The 20,771-nt window shown below is 47.0% G+C and overlaps 1 protein-coding gene across 1 annotated transcript in view; it reads right to left on the bottom strand.

Annotated features, from left to right (window-relative positions):
* Positions 1-268: 268 nt before the first annotated feature.
* Positions 269-20,771, bottom strand: part of LOC138481718 (mediator of RNA polymerase II transcription subunit 1-like) — a 1,164,040-nt gene continuing 1,143,537 nt past the window's right edge. Inside the window, exon 17 of the mRNA XM_069613834.1 lies at positions 269-740. Coding sequence (XP_069469935.1) covers positions 374-740 — 367 coding nt within the window. The 3' untranslated portion in view covers positions 269-373. The remainder of the gene's footprint in view (positions 741-20,771) is intronic.

Raw genomic sequence — 20,771 nt, 5'->3', positions numbered from 1 at the left:
CACTCGATAGTCTTGGGAAAAAGAAAGTACTGAGGGTACTTAAAACACCTCAGAATGAGTGACTCATACTCCATGAATTGTTGGCAGGGGGACCTGGACCTTGAGATGATTAAATCCGAAACATTTTTTTGGGTTATATATTGCTATCTCTTTGAGTTGAACCCCTTTAACTTTGCTACTTTCCAAATAAAACAGACCCTTTGATCTGTGTCTTTGATTGATCCCCACTCAGATTCATGGCACAGAGAATCAATGCAATAGGTTTCTTAACATGGACATTTTTTGTAAGTCAGGACAACAGCATGCTTTTCAAGACTTGTATTTACACTGTGACAAATTATAGAAATGTTGACATAGGACCATTTGATAGTGTCTACGAGATGCTGGGTTCACTCACAAGATACAGTTCAGGTTCATCAAAGTGTTCGGTTGTATTGACCATTGGATCATAATGTCCATTAGGTTGTGCATGTTGCGGACTTTCATCTAGTTCATGGATAGTGTGAGCATCAGTACAGATCTTAATATGGAGGCCATTAGCTGGCAAAGTTTCTCCATTGAACTCGCTCATTTGTGATATATTTTCAGTAGGGCTGTTCTGAGCTTTTGGTGGGATTACTTCAATGTTTAAAGGCTGAAACTGTTCAATGTTTTCTGCAGACGTTTCCATTTCAGAGACCACTTCAATGTTGGGAGCCTTCTTGAAAATGGCTCTCATTGTGACAGGTATTGACATGCAGCTGAAAAAAGATGAAAAGGTTGAGGCAACATTCACAAAAAATCTACTGCGATCACTCTCCTCTAGTGTCCAAGTATGGCATTTAAACTATTACTCAGAAACATGATGTGATCATAAATATGAAAACAATGCACATTATTTACATATTTTTAACACTCGCCAACAGTACAGAGAAAGATTCCATCTTCCACTGCAAATTAGGTTGCAACTACTTCCTGTGATGAAGGGCAGAAGCCAAGCCCAAGTACACCACCCATTTCCTGTAACCAACTGTAAACCACATGTGAAGAAAGGGATAAATCAAAGTAGCATTTTTGACAGCTATAAAATGACATTTACAGGATGATCAAGATGATGAAGTCTATGTCAGAATGTCTCAGCGTGATGAATACTACCAAGCATGCACACCTTCCCTTCATGATCTGGATAGCTCACTTTTGTTTTTGCATATTGCTGGAAAATATTAAACACTGTAGTATGGCACATACAGTAACCTGTTAGATAGGACTAGATTAACCCTTCTTTGGCTAGCATTCGTCAAGAAGAGATAATTCAAGTCTGTCTGTGTTGGGCATCCACCAAAAGGGTTGTCCGATCCTGATCCACAACGTCAAGCAGTACTCACAAGTGAGGCTACCAACAACCTCCTGCTTACCTTCCATCACAACCAGTCCCAGCCTTGTGACTTGGCCATTTCTATCCCTGCTGCTCAAATCTGGAAACCTTTCCCTCAGACTATCAGAGACAGTGAAGTCTATCTGTATTCTGCAAAGTCATTAAACCAGAATCTCTTCACTGTAGCTATTCCCCTCCCCCTCCCTGCCCCATCATGGAACGCTCCAATTCCACCTAATTGTGCCAAAGAAAAGAAATGAATAATATATCATGTGTTGTAACCCGTACTATTGATTTTATATTTCTGCTGTCAGGGAAACTGAGATGGAGCACTGTTTAAAGAGAATTTCAATCCGGGGGATGAAAACAATGAACCTTACATTTCGGTTAGGTGCCCCGACAGGAGCCTTGTTTAAATTGGAGACATGGAGCATTGTTGCAGTTGGAATAGCATTTCCCAGAGTCACTTTGCACAAGGAGAGTAACGTGGTTTAATCCCATGCTTTTACCTGCCTGTACATCTATGGTCCAAGATGCACAAAAATGAACAAAACAACAGCACTGCACCAATTTGTGGTTGCAGTAGGTCACTTTGTTTGGTGGGCCGAGTGGGCCTAGTCACATTGAAAGAAATTAGGTCAAGGGAAGAAAACTATGCAACTGGAGCAGCATGGGAATGTGAGAGACTAGGGGGTGAGGTATAGCACCCTATCAAAACATACTGCTGGAGTTAAAGTTGCCGCAGTTGGAAGCTCCAAAGGGAAGACAATCTTCTTGTAGATGGTCTTATTATATTTTATCTACTGTATTCATTATGTTGATAATTTCTTTTTTAGAGAATATTTCTGTAATAATGTCTTCTTTTTACCAGCAATTAGTTTTGCAATAAACACTTTGATATAGCATGTGAGGTATAGTTAATTTTATATTAAGCAAAGAAAATCCATATCAATATCTGATTCGAACATTAGTTCTCTAGTCTTGAAAATGTAATACACACAATCTTTTGTTTTAAATATCCTGGATTCAACTCTTACTGCTAACAATTTGGGTTGGGTTTCTAAATAGGTTATAATATTGTGAATGAGAGTACATTTAGATTCCCCAGATACCTTCCCAACCGTTCCTACCTGGCAGCACCTTTGGTACGTCTATACATTAACTTATGTAGTCTCAAATGTCTGGTGATGGTGTGTCCTGAGATTTTACTTTGTGTCAGCAAGTTGTTTGTTAAATAAATCACATTAATTTATGTGTTGCTTCATGGATTTATGAATGTCTAGTAACAGATTCCTTTAAACTGTCTATTTAGAATTAAAGTTGATTTTTTGTGATGCAATTGGTCATGATTAGTACTGAATGGTCAGAGAATATCCTTGAAGTAATCAAAAATGGTTTGACAAAGCCCTGTAGTTGAGATCAAGGTATAGTCCATGGATGAGATGCTCTTATCCCTAGAGTTGGCAAGAAGGTGTGATCTTGTTCTTTTCGCCATACACCATGCAAGTTAATACTCCGAACTATGAGTATTTTTAGCTAGCACCAAGTAATTCATGAAAATGTAAAGATTGTTCTTCAAATTGAGTATTATTAATAGAGCTTCTTTCTGTGCACTGCTCTGCTGGTACTACTGATCTGAAAATATCTGTGGAGATGTTTGGTAAGCATGCAGCAGGCTTTTGTGTGTCCACTGTTTCGTATTTCTGTTGAGAGCATTTTACTTCATTTTTTGTTGGAGTAACATCATCTGGTATGCCGATTATCAGTAGGATACCTTGTACAGGTTTTCAGTTGTTTTTTTACTTTAGTTGGCAGTTAAAATAGCGACATCTTCAGTTTCTGTACTTGCGTTGCTCATAAAATTAGAACATAGGACAGAAAAAGACCTGGAAGTATTTCAAAATGTTTCTTCTTTTCTGAGAGTTGGGGGAGAAGTGGGGTGGGGGGGAGCTCCAAGAGAATTCTCAGATTGCAGTTCAAACACCTCTAAATTCTGTGATAGAATTATCAGTTGAGTAGTCATAGTTACAGGGTAATTCTTTATAGTTACCTTGCAGCATACGTACTGCTGGGAGTCATGTTTTAATAAATAATTTTACACCCCCCATGTAAAAGTGACTAAGTACCACCTCTGAAGGTGACGATCTTGCATCAATAAAATACAGACAATGCTGTGGCCAACCCTCCAAACAATTGTTTCTAAGCCTGCTGTGCAGTTACACAAGGGGAAAAACACATGCAAACAGGGGAGAGTCCCACACAAAAAAAGGACCGTCCAGCCAGAACAGCTAGGTCGCATCCCGTCTGCGTGAGATCACAAGCAACCCTAGATATGTTTCTGCCTCATTGGATGTCATCAACTAAGTGGAGCCTGGTGCACGAGGCACAGCCAGCTCAAGACCAACATCTGGGAATATCCATTCCATCTTCACCCATCTGAAATTACCCATTACCCCTACATTGTTTTTGGCCCTCCTCTACTCCAACCCCTTTTCCTACACCCCCGCTCCCCCTCACCACCTGAATCTGCTGCCTAGACCACTAATGGGTATTGTGATGATTCACAGGTTCTCGTCACTTCTCCCCAGAGTGGAGCCCTTCCCTATGAGGCTAGGCCTCTACCTAATAGTCGCGTCTAGCGGTGGTTAAAAGCAGCAGCACCTCATTGGGAGAGTCTCCCTTTATAGGGATAAGGATTCCCATCCCGTGAAAGACCTGTTTAAACCTTTGTTCCCAGAAGACATGGCTCTATGGATTCCTTCTCCCTCCCAACCTGAAACTACTATTGTGTGTTATTGTGAAGTCTCTGCTATCTCATTTGTAAGACCAGCTAGGACTGAGATGAAGAACCAAAGAAGTACACAGAACAGTAAAAGGGTTTACCAAAGAACTGTGACGAGGAGGCCACTAGGAGGCATGGAGAGAACTTCAGAAGCATGAATGACAAACATTAACACTACACTGGGGCGGATCCAGCAATATTAAGTAAAGACTGAGGAATGACTAGGTGTTCGGGAGCAGGAAGAGCGGCGAGGGAAGCAGACGTCCGTCCTGCAGGGCCCAGGAAATTCAAACCCGCGCTGCCTGAAGTACTGAGACAGTCGGTCTCGGAAGAAAAAGCTGAAAGAAACCGTGTGAGTTGGAGTAATCCCAGCTCGCTGCAGAAGCAGAAAGAATACAGCGATGGCGTGCCATCCCCGAGGCAGACCGTGTTGCCCATAAAATATGCTTAGACAGCCGCAGCATTGGCTGTGTGGAGCCACACAGACCAAAGAGGAGGAAAGCAGGAATGCGCTGGATGCAGAGACCTGAGACCCCGGGAAGAAACAATAGCACTCTAAAGTGAAGATACAGTTAACAGGAGTTGTGGGCAAGCCGGATGGGGTCAACGGAATCCCAAGAGTGGAGTAGCCCTCGGGAGTGATCTCCTTTATCACAGTAGGGATTCCCAGAGAACCAAGAGTCACATATCCCTCAGGAGTGATCTCCGTCATCACAGTCGTGACACAAAAAACATCAATCTCAGGATTGCCTTGGGAGTGAGCTCCCCAGTTACAGTGGGGAACCCAACACATCTGAAAGATACTATAGCCAAGATATAAAAAGTCCTGACTATGTGCCAACGCTAAGAAGAAGAATGGATACAACCTTAACTCTGTTGTTCACAAATCCTTGGGAGGAAGTAAAGGGACATCTGAAGACTTGTGCAAAGGACTATCCAGGAACAGTCTACAAAACTCTTCCAGATAGACCAGGAGAAGGGAGTCATTCTCTTCGTCTAAGGGCCTCATTGCACGGTAGGCGGTAAAAAATGTGATTTACCGGCATGGCGCTATTAGCGTGTCCGCCCTCGCAGGAGACCGCTAATAGTGTTCCATTACGAGTAAGCGGACACGCGCATAGGGCCATGCCGGTAAATGACACTACCGCCCTGGCGCAAAAGCACCTTTCCGGCTCCGACCAAAGTGCTGATAGCACCTCCGCCCTCATGCTGCATGCTATTAGCGGTCACCGCTATTAGCGGTCACTGTAAAACACCGGAACCGGAAATAGCGTCATCGCACAGGAACGGGAAAGAGCCCGGCGGCCATCTTTAAAAACACAATCCATTGCCATCCCCTGCACTCAGGACCTGCAGCAACACCACAACTGGCAAAACCACTTCCCACAATAACAAACAATGCCCAAGGCCCTAAAGAAAGCTGATGTGCGCCAGCACAAAGAACGCTTTTCAAACGACGAATTGAAAATGCTGGCAGACACCCTGGCTGCAAATGCAGACGTAGTGTTTGCTAGCGACATGCGGCGCCCTGCACTCCTGAGAAAAAAGGCGATCTGGGCTGAGGTGGCGCAGAAAGTCAGTGCAGTGGGCTCCACCCCCCGCACCGTAAAGGACGTCCACAAGCGGTGGGATGATCTGCGCCTCCGTGTACGCAGCATATTATCGGCCAACAGGAATCTGGCCATGGGCACAGGAGGCGGAGGAGGATCCCCGATGAAGATGCAGGAGTGGGAGGAGACATGTGCCAGCACCATTGGCATTGAATCCATCGAGGGAGTGGGCCGAATGGAGTGCGGTGTGGCAACAACGTCAGACGGAGGTGAGTGTCCACGCAAAACACTGCAATGCAAAGCATGAGTTCCTCCCCCAAATGTGAAATGGGAATTAGCTAATGGATGGGGTCATCACACACACATGTACACAACCCTGCATATATGCCGTGCATATTCCCACACAACCACATGCATGCAGCACCTCACACATGTGTCACCCTGACTCATGTCCGGATGACCCACCCATCTGGCCAACAACCTGCATGTCCAAACTAGATGTCCAAATCCAAAGGACTGCAGCAACAACAACATATGCATGATGCACCGTGACCCATCATTGATGCTATCCCTGTCTTGCTCCCCCACAGGGTCACATTCTGACAGTGAGGAGCTGGACTCTGCAACGCAGGCCCCACCACCCAAAAAGCAGGACAAGGGAAAGGATGCAGGCACCAGGCCCAGTACATCGAGGGAAACTGGGAAATCTGGAGTGGCCCAGCGTTCACAAGCCACACACGCACCGACCACACCAAGGGTCGAAATGCCATCCGACACTGTGGTAGCACCCACACCACCCACCCCCACCACTCAGGAGCCAGTACCAGAAGGCACGCCGTCCGCAGCCAATAGCTCCGTCGGAGAAGCAGCAGCCACGGCACCCATTAGTGATGTGGACGACCCATGTCTGACACCGGAAGGGCAGCGTACACCCAGCACCCAGCTGTCCCCACACCACAGCCCATGCAACACATCCAATGGCAGCATCCATGAGGTGCATGCCGGAGATTCAATGGATGGGTCATTCAGTCCCGTGGCAAGCTCACCTGATGTTGGCCACATGCAGCAAGCTGCGCCGAGGAGTAACAGGGGCAGGGCCGCAGACGACAGCATGAGCCTGATACGACAGCGCCGGGAGGAGCTCAATGCCCTGGTTGCCCGGCAAGTGAGCGAGGCTGCCTCGACCAGGGAGGAGATCCGGGGGTTATCAAGGGACATGAAAGCTGCCTTGGACAGCAACACGACGCGCCTATGTGACGAGATGGCCGCTGTGAGGCAGGTCCTAACGCGCATTGCTGAGGCGATGGAGAGCATGCGTCACACACAGGGAACAGATCAACCAGCCACCCCCTCGTCTACTAGCTCCGACCAAACAACCATCCTGCGCAGGTCCAGCCGGTCCTTGCGGCGGTCAGACTCACAACCCCCCAATGGTGGTGGTGGAGAAGGGAAGTAGGGCCAGCCTGTCACTGTTGACACTTGGAGACTAATGCAGCACTGATGTGCACACCATGTTTGGTGGAGTTGTGGGGGGAGGGTGGTGAGAGTGTTTGGTGGAGTTGTGGGGGGAGGGGGGTGAGGGTGTTTGGTGGAGTTGTGGGGGGAGGGGGGTGAGGGTGTGTGGTGGAGTTGTGGGGGGAGGGGGGTGAGGGTGTTTGGTGGAGTTGTGGGGGGAGGGGGTGAGGGTGTTTGGTGGAGTTGTGGGGGGAGGGGGGTGAGGGTGTTTGGGGTGGAGGGTACATGCACGTTTGAATGACATAATGCTCAATACACACGTAATGGCATGGATAATCACATGACTGGACATTGATTATTGTGTATGTGTGCTTTATTGTTGAAGGGTGCACTGTGTTAATATCCTCCATACACCCCGTGCCCTGAGCTCCACATCAATTGCACCCTCCTAATCCATGTGCATCAGAAACAATGGTCTATCAAGTGCTGCCGCACAGCACGTCCCTCATGGGCATCGCCACCTGCATGACCTGCAGCCCCCTCTCCTCCATCCTCATCCCCGTCATCATCCTCAGACGGTGGTTGCAGTTCAATGTCAGGGGGCATTGGCACATTCCGTCTGATACACATATTGTGCAGCATGACACATGCCATGGTGATCTTGGCCACCTTCTCATGCCCGTACAGGAGTGCCCCGCCCGACCTGCTGAGGCACCGGAAGCGTTCCTTCAATAGGCCGAATGTCTGCTCGATCACCACGCGGGTACGGGTGTCTGCATGATTGTAGTCCTCTTCGTGCCTGTTCTGTGGGTTCCGCACAGGGGTAAGGAGCCACCTCTTCAGGGGATAACCTGCATCACCTGCATGGGTGCAACAATGGGTATGTGTAAGTGTCTACATAAAGTGGAGCCTGCACATATCACACAAACAAACATAGCATTTTCAACGACATCCACTGATCCAAGCACGCATGGCAATCAGGGTAACTGCAATGTGGGAAGGTGAGGTGGTCCTTGCAAGTGGACATGCACCATGCATGCATACGTCAGGGATTGCCATGTCCCGCCTGAGTTTAAGTAATTTGTGTTTCCTGGCCCTGGCAACGTTAGTGCCACACTGCTAGTACACTGCCATTCCTTAGTTGATGTCCCCATGCTGTTCAATGGCAATTCAGTGGTGGGGTACGGGTGTGGCTCACTACAATGGCTACAGGAGATCCATTTGTATGCACTCATGTGCGCGGATAATTTCTGATGTTGTTCAGCGTACATTTCAGATGTGATTTTTATATGCATGTTGCTGATTTGTGTAATGGGGGGAATGGTGTGTTGTGCGGTGTGCATGTTGTTTGGAATGGCCTCTTTGGCGTAATGGATAGATATGTTTGTCGTGGCACTCACTTCTAGCATGTGGTTTTGTGTCTGGTCCATTGTGGGCTGCCTCACTGTACAGTGATGCAAATATGTATGTCCATTCTTCTCCTGACGCCAGTTCACGCCCAGTTGGAGTATGCATCTCCCCCCCCAATCACGCCCAGTTGGAGTATGCATCTCCCCCCCCCCCCAATCACGCCCAGTTGGAGTATGCATCTACCCCCCCACTCACAATCACATCACACTGCCATGTGGTTGGCCTGCTACTCACCAAGTAGCCACGAACGTTGTCCAGCATGTCGCTCCATGTATCGTGGTATTGTCGAGTTCCGCAGGACCATTGCATCATGGGTTGAACCGGGATATCGGGCACAGCAATGTGTGATGATCTTATTGGAGTCACATACCATTTGGACGTTGATGGAGTGGTATTGCTTTCTGTTACGGTACACTACCTCATTGGCATGTGGGACCACCAGTTCAACATGGGTACAGTCGATGGCCCCGATGCAACTTGGGATGCCTGCCAGTGAATGGAAGCCAACTTTGGTGTTGGAGATCTCCTGGGCAGTCCGTGGCATGTATATGTGTTGACTTGTGTGCTTCAGGAGGGCATCGAGCACCTGGTTCAGTGTGCGTGAGAATACTGGTTGTGATATGCCATGCATCTGACCTACCGTATGCTGGTAGGTGCCTGTGGCCAAGAAGTGGAGCACAGTTACCACCTTCAGTAGAGGGGGGATGGCAGTACGGATGTCAATGAGACTCACAATGTCGTCGTATATCATGTCTACAATGGTGGTGATGGTATCCCGGTCCATACGGTACAGGGTGTGTATCTGCTCAGGGGTTAGGTTGACTGGACTGGCTCTGATCCTGGGAATTGGTGGCTGCCTCTGTGGTATCACTAGGTGCACTGGTGGTGCTTGCTGCGCCTGTCTTGCCCTTCTCCTCCTCCTCCTCCTCCTGCGTCTCCTCTGTGCTGCCTGTTGTTGTAGCTGCTGCACTGCAATCATGTCCTCTGGCCCATGTAATGCTGCTAGTATTGCATCCATCTTGGTGTGGGAAGGGGTGTGGTGTGCTCTTTTGTGCTGCCAGTCTCCATTGCCTCCACCTGTGCTGATTTTGTCAACCTGTAGCAGGTAGGAACACTGCTGTGCTCTTTTAACGTGTGGTTCGCGATGGCGGTATTAGCGCCTTGCCGGTAAGGGGTTTTTGGGTCTACTACATGCCGGTATTGCCATGTCCGCATGGCTCGTGATGGCGTGATATTAGCGCTATGCCGCTATTTCCGGACTGAGGGGGCGCGCGCTCACGGACTTGCCGCTAATAGTGCCACCGTACTTAGCGGTGCCGCTAATAGCGGTATGTCCGGGTCGTAATTGGGGAGGGGATTTACCGATACCGGTAATCCCTTACCGGTAACGGTAAATCCCTACCGCCTAACGTGTAATGAGGCCCAAAGTGTATTTGGCAAATCGGACCCTGTTGCAAGAGACTGCTGTTAAATCAGCCAAAGACTGGATTGCTCACCATGAGAAGGGAGCCATTCTCCTTATGGCTTTAATAAGGAGTTCATGTAATCCTTTTTGGTTTATTTCTTAGTGGTATGGATAGAGTAGTTGGTTTGGACAGTGGAAGGTACATTGTTTTTTTACTGACATCCTGACGAGTACCCAGGTTACTCTATGTTGAGGTAGGGAACACCCCTCTACAAATAGGGAGAGAAGAGGTTCTTTTCTTTATTTGAATAAAATTCTATAGCCAAAACTATAGCGCCTTCTCAGCCTCCTTACTCCATCTCGCCACAGTAGGCCCACTCATTCCTTGGTCTCCACATATCAGTGTTACTTGTTTACCAGCTAGGTTTGTCAGTTTTGTTTGTCCACAGATCAAACTTTCATAAACTGGTCTGTAGTACCTTTTAAATTGTGATACACCAATTAAGTAATGGAAAGGAACGTGAGTCGATGACTGCTTTCATATTAGCAGGTGATCATATAATTTATATTTCAACGATTATCATTTTTGTGGGACCAGTTTGATTGGATCTCTTACCGACCACAGATTGATAGAAAGTTGCACTGCCATTTTCTCCATGACCCAGGTAGTGCCATCAACAAACAGCCACGCTGTGATTGCTTAACACATCACAGACATGTTCAGTGAATAGAATTGGTGGCAATGTGTGAGGGTGTTTACTCCACAGAAAGGAGGGGGGATCTACAGAAAGTTACATGAGCCAATTTGCAGCTGTTAACTGAACTGATTAAATATATGTTAGACAAAAAAGAGCATTCAGGGGAGGGGTATTGGGTATATGTTGCATTGGGCCAATTCAAATCTATTAAACACAAATTAACTTATAACTAAAAAAACATTGCAGAATAGTGCCCCATATTGTCCGTTCTCATCAGTATTCTATTAAACTTACAAGTGTCTATGGTGAGGAAATTCCATAATCACACAAATTGCAAAGGTAACTAAAAGCTCAACCTTGTGATCTAGAGTTTCAGTGGGAAAGGCCTATTACAGTGGGTTATTTAAACACTTTTGGTAACTTAAAGTTATCTTTAAAAACAGGAAAGAGTAATGTGTGTGCTCGGTGTGTTACAGCGATGGCGGTGCTGCGGTGAACCTCCTTTGGACCTACTGGCTGTCTGAGTGGATTGCAGCCCGTTTATTCTTTCTACCCATTAAATCGGGATCCCGCCTTCAAAACCTCACACTGGCTCGGAGCGTGCAGTGTGCCCTGTGTGCAGTGTTTCAGTGGGACAGCAGAAAGGCGTAATTCCGAAATTAACACAGTGAGTTTTCATATTTCATGTCATTTGGATTCCTACAAGTGGTGAGCCCTCGATCCCTTCCCCTGCTTGCATTTCGGTGTAAATATCACCGGGAGGCGACTGCGGGCCCGGTGCCTTGGAACCTCCTTGTGAAAGACTGCGACTATTCCGCTGCTGGCTCATTAAGTGTAAATATCCCAGGAAGGCAACTGTGGGCTCGGAATTTTGGATTTGCCTCACAAGCAATTATATAAGCGTTTCACCATAGGATTCTAAATGGATCTGAGGAGAAGGGGCTAAAATTGCTCTTCTGCCACAGTTCACAGAACTAGATGCCACGGCCGCACTGACCCTTGCAAGAGAACTATCCCCTCCCTGAATCACCTAGGGATGTGCCATCCAGCCCCGTGGTCGTTTTGCCTCATTTTCATTGTGGGTTGCAGGCTGTTGGGGGGAGGACTGTTGGAACTGCACCTATAAATAAAACTAAGGTTTCAAACTCTATGAAATCTTACTTCTCTTCATTACAAAAAATAATAGACTTGATTCTGAATTTCCATCCACATCAGGTGTAATGAGTGAACAAATCAATACATCAGACGTATGCCAACAAATGGAATTAGTGAATGACGCAGAACTCCTGGCAATTGAGGAAGTAGAAGACGAGGAGCAGGGAAAGGACAAGGACTTTATTTTGAATACCCACCCATATTTTCCTAAAACCCAGAGACTGAAATGGACTTTGAATCAATAAACTCATACAAGTCTACCCCTGCACCAGCGCCAGAAAGAGGGTTCTCCTTGGCAATTAAAACCATAGAACACTCAGCAATGGGGGTGTCGGATCGCATCTTGCTGGAATTAAATCGGATGCTGAGCTCACAACTGACATTATTCAAGAATTTACAGCGGGACTTTCAATCCCATGCAGTTTTTCTTGACTTAATTTGGGCTAAATTACAACATATGCCCATGGTTAATGCTGTTGAAAAGGCCCCTTGAGGAGGGCACGAGTTGGCTCCTGATAAGTTTTCTTCTGTGGATCTGGATAACACAGTTATTTAGGCTGATTCCCAAACTACAATCCCCCCAGGAAGTATATATAGCGGAATCAGGGAAGGGCGACACGGAGCCACCCCACAGAAGATACAACCCCCATCCAAATGTTTGGCTACAATTAAGGGCAAACACGTAAAACAATCTAAGAACCTGGTCCCCTCCAAGATCCCAAATTCCATTGCAAAGTTTGAGTCTGTTATGACCTTAAGGAAGTCGCAGACCAAGAAGCCAATGGGAAATCATGTTACTATCTTGGCTCAAGTGAGAAAAGCTCAGACCAAAGAGTTTCCCCATTTACCAGCAAAATGAGATGATTACTGCAGAGTTTGATCTGCACTTAGAGAGAGGTATGGGGGCACCCCTTCCTGTGGTTTCCACAAACCAAGGGCTAAATAGAATATAATGGAACCATCATAAGGCCTCTTTGGTCAATAGTAAGGCTCAGGTGTTACTAGCTTCTACCTCCCTAGATTGGAAAATTGATACTTTTAATATAAATTTTGACTCCTTTCTGGGGAATCTTATTGACCAGGCCGAATCCAAAATCGAAGACAGGCACAGTGAAACATCCCCATCAGTTTGATCGTACACTGTGGGGCAAAATAAGGGAACTGAAGGAGAGAATGAAGGTAATTAATTCAAAAGCAACCATAGTTATGACCCTTTGACTCAGGTGAAAAAGGTCAAAAGGGCAAAGCAGTCTTATCGGAGCTGGCATCGATAGTACAAAGGACAGCTTTTGGTAAATGAAGCTGAATGTATTGATATGGCATTTATAACGCGCCTATACACAAATGTTTCAAGGCGCAACCATATTATGGATTCTTTATGTAAAACCACTACCACTATGTTCTGGCATCTTATTAACCATCTGGGTACAAACCAGGCTGACAGCTAAATCCCACACGGGAACAGCAGTGGGGGTCCCATTATGAGGTTAAATTCTGGCAGAATTCCTTTCTCGTTCCCCTGCTTTCATTTTCAGATCCTGACGTGGATACTTGGAATCTGTCAATAGATCTTTAGGAAGTGCTGAGTATTATAAAAGCCATCATCACTTAGAGCGCCAGAAGCGATTAGGCTTTCTAATCTGCTTTTTAAGAATGACCCGGTCTCTTGGTCAATGATACTGCGCCTATATTTTTTGTCAAATCTTTAAAGACCAAACTCTTCCTTTGAACTGGCAAACTGCCTTCCTGTCTCCAATTTACAAGAGAGGGGACCGGAAACAATCTTTGCAACTACAGGCCAATCTTGGTCCTCAATGCTGACAGTAAAGTCTTTGCATATGTGCTCTTGAAACATGTGGAGGCCTGGTCAGTTCAAACCGGGCGCATTCAAAAATGACAGACTGATTTTAGGAAAAACCATAGTACCAACCTTAACGGTTTGCTGTTAAAATACGTTCAAAACGTAGCCCTGACAGGTAAAGTATCTGCCACATATGAGGTAAGTATCAATCTGACGTCAGCCTTTGAAACAGTGAATAGAGCACTTTTATGGCAAAAACCTGCAAGCTGGAACATACCATCCGGATTCCTAATACTTCTTATTGCACTTGAAAATACTAAAATCAAGGTTAGACTGAACGGGAGGGGTGAAACAACTGGCCCTATTCAAAAACACTTCTGTATGAGCGCGATAGAAATAAAATATCAATATCAATTTCTGGTGTTAGACAGGGGTGAATTTTGGCTCCCTGTCTTTTTAATTTATATTTGTCTGATGTGGGAGAGACTCTGGACAAAAGTGCATTTGCATCACCAGGTTTGAACAATCAGCGACTAATGAATTTCATATGCGGATGATTTTTTATTATTCAATGTGACCCTACGTGGTCTGCAGAACCGGATAGATGCTTTTTTTACTTATGCCAAGTCTAATGATTTGGTTATTAACTGTTCTAAAACAAAAGTTATGGTATCTTCAAGGAAAAGGAAGAACATTCCAGGTTCTTGGTGGGAAAATTATTAGCCAACTGTCTCCAGTTTAATAATTTTCCCCCCAAGAACCTGGAATTTTCTTCCTTTTCCTTGAAGATACAATAACTTTTGGGAGCAGAGTCAAAATACAAAAGTCGCGAATTTCAATGGTATAGAGTAATTGTGGAATGATTTTGCCTTGATAAAACTTCAATGCTGGGAGTATCGAACATTTCCCGGATTTCCCATTGACCTTCTTGAGTTGATTTCATAGGCCAATGGTTCTATGGACGAAGTGTGCCCTCAATTTTACCTTTGTGGGTTTAGCCACAATATGGAATCCCAGGTACAATCAGCGACTAATGGATTTCATATGCGGATGATTTTTTATTATTCAATTCATTGTCAAAATACCAGTGCTCCTCGGTCACAACTAGTAGTAGTTTCTAATTCCCCAGCATTTTCCCAGAACAGGTTATCGACCATATTTGCTGATGAAAGGCAGCCACATCCCTTCAATGTACATCCATGTTTTGTCCAGAAGGTGTGTCGAATACTCCATATCCTAAATGCCTTTCGCTTTCTGCACCCACTCCCACTCCTCAGGCATCATCCTCCTTTTCCAGTGTTGTGCTACACAACTCCTTGCTGCGACCAACAGAGTTCGGATTATGTGACCCTCCTCCCCTGTCCTCCTCCCTCTTCATCAACCCAAACAAAAACAGGCATGTTCCATAGGCATGTTTACCCCATCCAGGTCCGTCAGCCATTCCAACACATCCCCACCAAGTACCCCTCAATATGAGGGCAGCTCCACCCCATTTGATAGTAATTACTGTTTGCCGATCTACATCGCTAACAGTGTGAGTCCACACCCGTGTACATTTTCGATGGGGCTGATGGTGCGTAATGCCAACTATGTATTAGTTTGCATGCCTGCATTCAATATTGTAGGAACCGAGTGGATGCTTTTACCGCCCTGACTATTGCACCCCATAGTTGATCAGTTAGGTCGATCTCCAGGTTTTTTCGCCATTTTACCTGTGCTGCTAATATGCCCACTGGTCCACCCCTTACCAACTCCCCATATATCTGGGATATCCATTCCTTCGTGTCCCTCAACTGCAGCAGCACCTTCTCAAATGGCGGGAGTTCCCTGCGTAGCTTCACTCCCCAGCTCAGGTTCAGCAACACCCCCTTCAGCTGCAAGTACCTGAAAGGCGACAGGCCCTTCATCCACAGGCATTCCTCCAAGCGCATCAAGGACATCAACTTACCTTCCTCCCATAAATGCCCCGCCCTCGATAGTCCTGCCTCATAAGATGACTGGAACCTCCAAGGCTCTACGACGGCATTTGATAGATGCAGCTAAGGGGCGAAGACCATGTAGACAGCCAGCGGGTAGGCCCCCCACCACCTCCTCGCACCAGATAGACCAGAATACTGCCAGAACTGAGTGTTCTAGTTCTGGCCTCTGTATCTCCCTCTGCGGGACCCATATCCATTCCCCTAGCGGCACCGGATCCAGAACTGTGTTTTCCAAGTGCACCCATCTTTTTTTCGTGTTCGGTCTAGATCATCTAACATTATTTTCAACTGGGCTGCCTTCTAGTAGGCCCCCAGATCCAGGAAACCCAGCCCCCCCCCCCTTCCTTTGGCATCACCAGTGCTCTGTAAACTACCCTGGGCCTGTCTCCCGCCCACAGGAAATGCAAAAGGTCCCTCACTGTGTTCGCCAGAAACTGGGCTGGGACCACAGTGGGGATCATTTGAAACAGGAACAGCAGCTTAGGGAGGATCGTCATCTTTATACAGTTTAACCTCTCCATCCAAGAGAGCCAGAGTCTCTCCCCCCACCTCATGTTTGCCTGTATCCTCCCCCACATCTAGTTCTTTGCAAACAGATCTTCAGCACGCTTTGTAATTCTCACCCCAAGATATCGGAACCCATCCTGCTGCATCACCAATTCCCGTTTACTTATCCACTCCTTATCCTCTTAACTCCAATTCCCTGTTAAGAACGCCACCGATTTATCTAAGTTTACCCTGAAACCTGATGAGTCTCTGTACTCCCTCAACCCCCGTAACGGAGCTGGTACCGAAGTTCTCGGCTCTGTAAGTTAAAGTAACGTATCATCTGCGAATAAGCTTGCCTTGTACTCCTGCCCCCCTATCTTTATCCCTCTTGACTTCCTACAGCCTCTCAGCTCTATTGCCTAGAGCTCCATCACCAAGGCATACAATAACAGTGATAGCGGACACCCCTGCCTGGTCCCTCTGCTCAGTCTTATTTTCATGGACGTCTCACCATTAACTGCCACCTACGCCTTTGGGGCTGAATACAGGCCCAAGATCCACCCCATCCACCATCCGCCCATGCCCACCTTTCCTAGCACCCCCTTCATGAAGACCCAAAGAACCCTGTCAAAGTCCTTCTCTGCATCAAGGGAAAAGACCAAAGCCCCCCCTCCTTCCGTACCCCTGGGTCGTTCAAAATATTTAGAGTTTTCCTCAGTTTATCAGCCCCTCGCCTGTTACGAATGAATGTGGTTTGGTCTGGGTGCAGCAGCCCAGGGAGGTATATCTCCAGGCGTGATGCTAAAATCTTTGTGAATATTTTCACATGTACGTTTAACAACCATATGGGCCTATACGAGTGTTACGCTCACCTGGTATCTACAGGGACGCCACCCAGCCGGGTTACTCGCTGGTATGCGTCTCAACTTTGCCCTGATGTGGTCTGCGGGGAAGGTTCTGCCTGAAAATACAGGAGGACTGTGTTCAAGAATGACTGACTGGGTTAAGTATCCTCCCTCCACCCCCGTATGATTTCAGTGCCTCGGGCGCCCTCTCCTCACCTTGTGGTAGAATCAGGCGTGGTCTTCGTCCTGCCTTCTTTGCATGGGCGCGTTGTCTTTCATGTGCGAGTGCGTTGCAATTACTTCACTGACGCCAGCCAGTTTGATATTGTTCAGGTAGGTCTTATTGCTGTTCTTTAGTTTTGTTGCTATCCTGCATGCCTTTCTTTGTTTAAAATGTCTCTTTTTGTCTCCCTTAGGTATGCGGAGCTTCAGCGCAGCGAACTGGCTTGGTTGAACCACGCTGGTAAATGATGGCGCATTAAGAGCGCTATGATGCGGTAAGTAAGCACTATGCGCAGCGCTGCAAACTCTTGCCTTTGCTAACCTGTGTTTTCCTTCCTTGTAGGTCGCGGTGTTCTTCAGCACAAGTGGAATGTCTGGAGTGGTGCCAGAGGAGAGGCGACCAGCCAGGTAAGCCTTTTGAGCAGTTCGTAATTTGTAAATGTCTCTAATGCTTTCTTTAATGTTGCCTCTATCTTCCTCTTTCAGGTCGTTCTCTCCGGGAGGCATGCAGATTCGAGGAAGCCGTTCTCAGTAGCTGCGATTGTTTAAAGATGAGGACTGCATGTCAGATGCTGCTGCTAATGATGTTCCTTTTGTCTCCTTGCAGGTTCTGCTTCTCCGAGGTTCGAGGGAATAGCTTGACACAGCGAGCGTCACGTTGCAAGCTGCAAAGTAACGCAAAGCATGTTGTCTTGCTCGGGTGTGGTTTAAATAGCCCCAACAAAATAGTCCAAGTAAAGTAGTCCCTAGTCTACCACACCCAAAACACTAGACCGCATAGCTTGGTTCTCAGGAACCAAGCTATGTGGAGGCCTCCATACTGGCTGACAATACAATAAAGTAGCTCCCAAGCACATTGTTTTTCATTGTGTATGAGCCTGGCGCCAGGTCTGGCCCTATGAGGGCTTTTGAAGAGGATGCCGCACTCTAGAGGCCCGAGTCCTGACTCCATCTCGCCAATGGGTTTGCCCAAGGGGGTTTTGGGCGAGGGTCGTGACAACGAGGCACAGCTTGCTTGGTCCTTACCCTGTTTGGGTATTACTGATATACGTGCTTCCAGGAATGTGTGGGGGGGATATTTTCCGCCCTCCGAATGGAGTTAAAAACCCTTGCTAGAGGACCCGCCATGATTTCCTGAAATTGCTTATAGAACCCAGCCGCATATCCATCTTCCCCAAGCACCTTCACCGGCTTTAGACAGTTAATTGCCAGCCAGACCACCTCCCGGTTTATTCGGCCTCCAACATCGAACTTTCTTCGCCTGTTAGAAGCAGGATGGCCAACCTACTCAGGTATTTTTCCACCTACTCCTCTCCCGGACCCTCCGGTTGGGAGTACAGGGGTATTGTACAAAAGGACCAAATACCAAAAGTTCAACTCCCAAAAGTCTGACCCCCAATTTTCTGCATATGTATATGTGGGTGGCGGGGCCAAGTGTATAAAAAATGTATAGGGGTAAGGTGGGGGTGGACTGTGGGGGGGTTTCCCCCCACATACATAGTTGCGGAAAATAAAAATAAAAATTCTAACTTTTGGGAGTCGAACCTTTGGGTTCGGTAAAATCACGCAGATCCGAGTACAGGTGCTCATAATAGTCAGCAAAGCGATCTGGGATGCTTCCCGTGGGGCCAATCACCTCCCTCTGCTCATCCTTCAGATGGCAGACCCTACTCTCCACCCTGCACTCACTGATCCTATTGGCCAGAAGTGTCCCCACTTTTTCTCCCCCTCTCGTAGAAGCTCTGTTTGGCATACTACATCTTCTTTACCACCTCCCCCATCAGGAGTCAATGTAATTCCTGAAATGAAGAAGTTACTTACCAACTGGTAACGTTCTTTTGACTGGATCTTCCTCCAACGTATTCCACATGTTTGACATGTAATGTCCACAGCTGTGCTGCTTCAGAAATTTCTCAGCAGAGGGCGTACTGCATCGATAGTGTCGGGTCGATGGGTGACGTCATCGGATGTTATAAGTAGGACGCATAGCGCCCTTTAGCCTCAGTTCATGTTATTTCCCTCCACAATGTGTGCTATAACTACACACCAAGCATCCATGACTGCACATAGCCTAGTGGGAACGTAAGCTGCAATAGCATGGGAAATTCTTCAGAGGGGCAGGCTGAGAGGGCGATGTGGAATACTTTGGAGGAACATCCAGTCGAAAGAACGTTACCAGTTGGTAAGTAACTTGTTCTTCAAATGGATTGTGTCCTCCAATGTATTCCACATCTTTGACAGACTCCCAAAGCAATATCAGTGAAGGAAGGAGGGAGAAGAGTTTGGATATACCAATCAGATGGCAGAATAGAGTACTGCTTTACCAAAGGCCATATCTTGACCATGGAAAGTATCCAGGGAGTAATGCTTGACAAGGTTGTGGATAGAAGTCCACGTTGCAGCATCACAAATGTTTTTAACAGGAACTCCCCGTTGTAGGGCTGTGGATGTAGCCACACCCCTGGTGGAGTGAGCTCGCAAACCCTCAGGAGGGACCTTGCCAGCCAATCTGTAACATTCAGCAATGGTGAGGATAATCCACCTGGACAAGGTCTGTTTGGTAACAGCCTGGCCCAATCGGTGTCCAGTGTATCCCACAAAAAGACTAGATTCAGATCCCTAACCGGCACCTGAAAAGGGGATGGCGGCAACACATTTGTGAGCCCTTTTAGAAACTGGGTAATCAAAGGAATCTTAAAATAAGAACATTCTTCAGACGAGCGCTTCAAAATAGACAGTGCTGCCAGGTAACCTTTAATGGTACCCAGTTGAAGACCCTTGTGGGCCAAAGAAAGCAAGAAGGAAAGAACCATCGGAATGGAACACTGAAAAGCATTGAAACTATGTCCTCCGCACCAGTCGCAAAACTTACGCCAATGGCAACGGTACAGGAATTTGGTTGCTGGACACCCGGCCGAAAGCAACATCTCCATTAGGTCATCCGGGATGTCCCAATCTTTATATCTCAACCTTTCGGAAACCAAGCATGAAGGTTGAGAGTCTTGACCTCTGGATGGAGAACCCGACTCCCCTTGCGCAAGAGAAGATCCTCTCTGTGGAGAAGATGGCGTGGAGGAACAGATGTACATTTCTAGGAGGTCCGGGTACCACACTCTCATGGCCCAATCCGGAGCAATTAGGATCCTATGGGACCCGCACCTCTGCAACCTCCTTAGAACCTGAGGAATGATGGGGACCGGAGGAAACATGTACAGAAATTGGAATGACCAAACCACGACAAACGCGTCCCCTAAAGCTCCTCTCGGAGGAAATTCCCTCGAGCAATATGTCTCACACTTCCGGTTGACACCGGTCACAAACAGATCCACTTGAGGGGTTCCCCAAAGGGCAAAGATCTCTTGAAGGACTTCCCGAGCTAACTTCCATTCGTGGGAGACCGTGCTCTGCCTACTCAGAGCGTCCACTGCCGCATTTCTCCTCTCCGGCCAGATGAACTGCTGAGAGTGAAATTCCCTGCTGTATTGCCCAGAACCAGAACTGCATCACCTCTCTGCACAGCAGGAGCGACCCTTAACTCCCTTTTTGTCGAGGTAATTCATGGTCACTGTGTTGCCCATCATGATCAGGACACTCTTCCAGCGTACAAATGGCAGAAAAGCCTTCAG

Source organism: Ambystoma mexicanum, chromosome 5p (genome assembly GCF_040938575.1).
Source record: "Ambystoma mexicanum isolate Mex_15411 chromosome 5p, UKY_AmexF1_1, whole genome shotgun sequence".
NCBI lineage: Eukaryota > Metazoa > Chordata > Amphibia > Caudata > Ambystomatidae > Ambystoma > Ambystoma mexicanum.
This window is presented reverse-complemented; position numbering and strand designations above follow the sequence as displayed.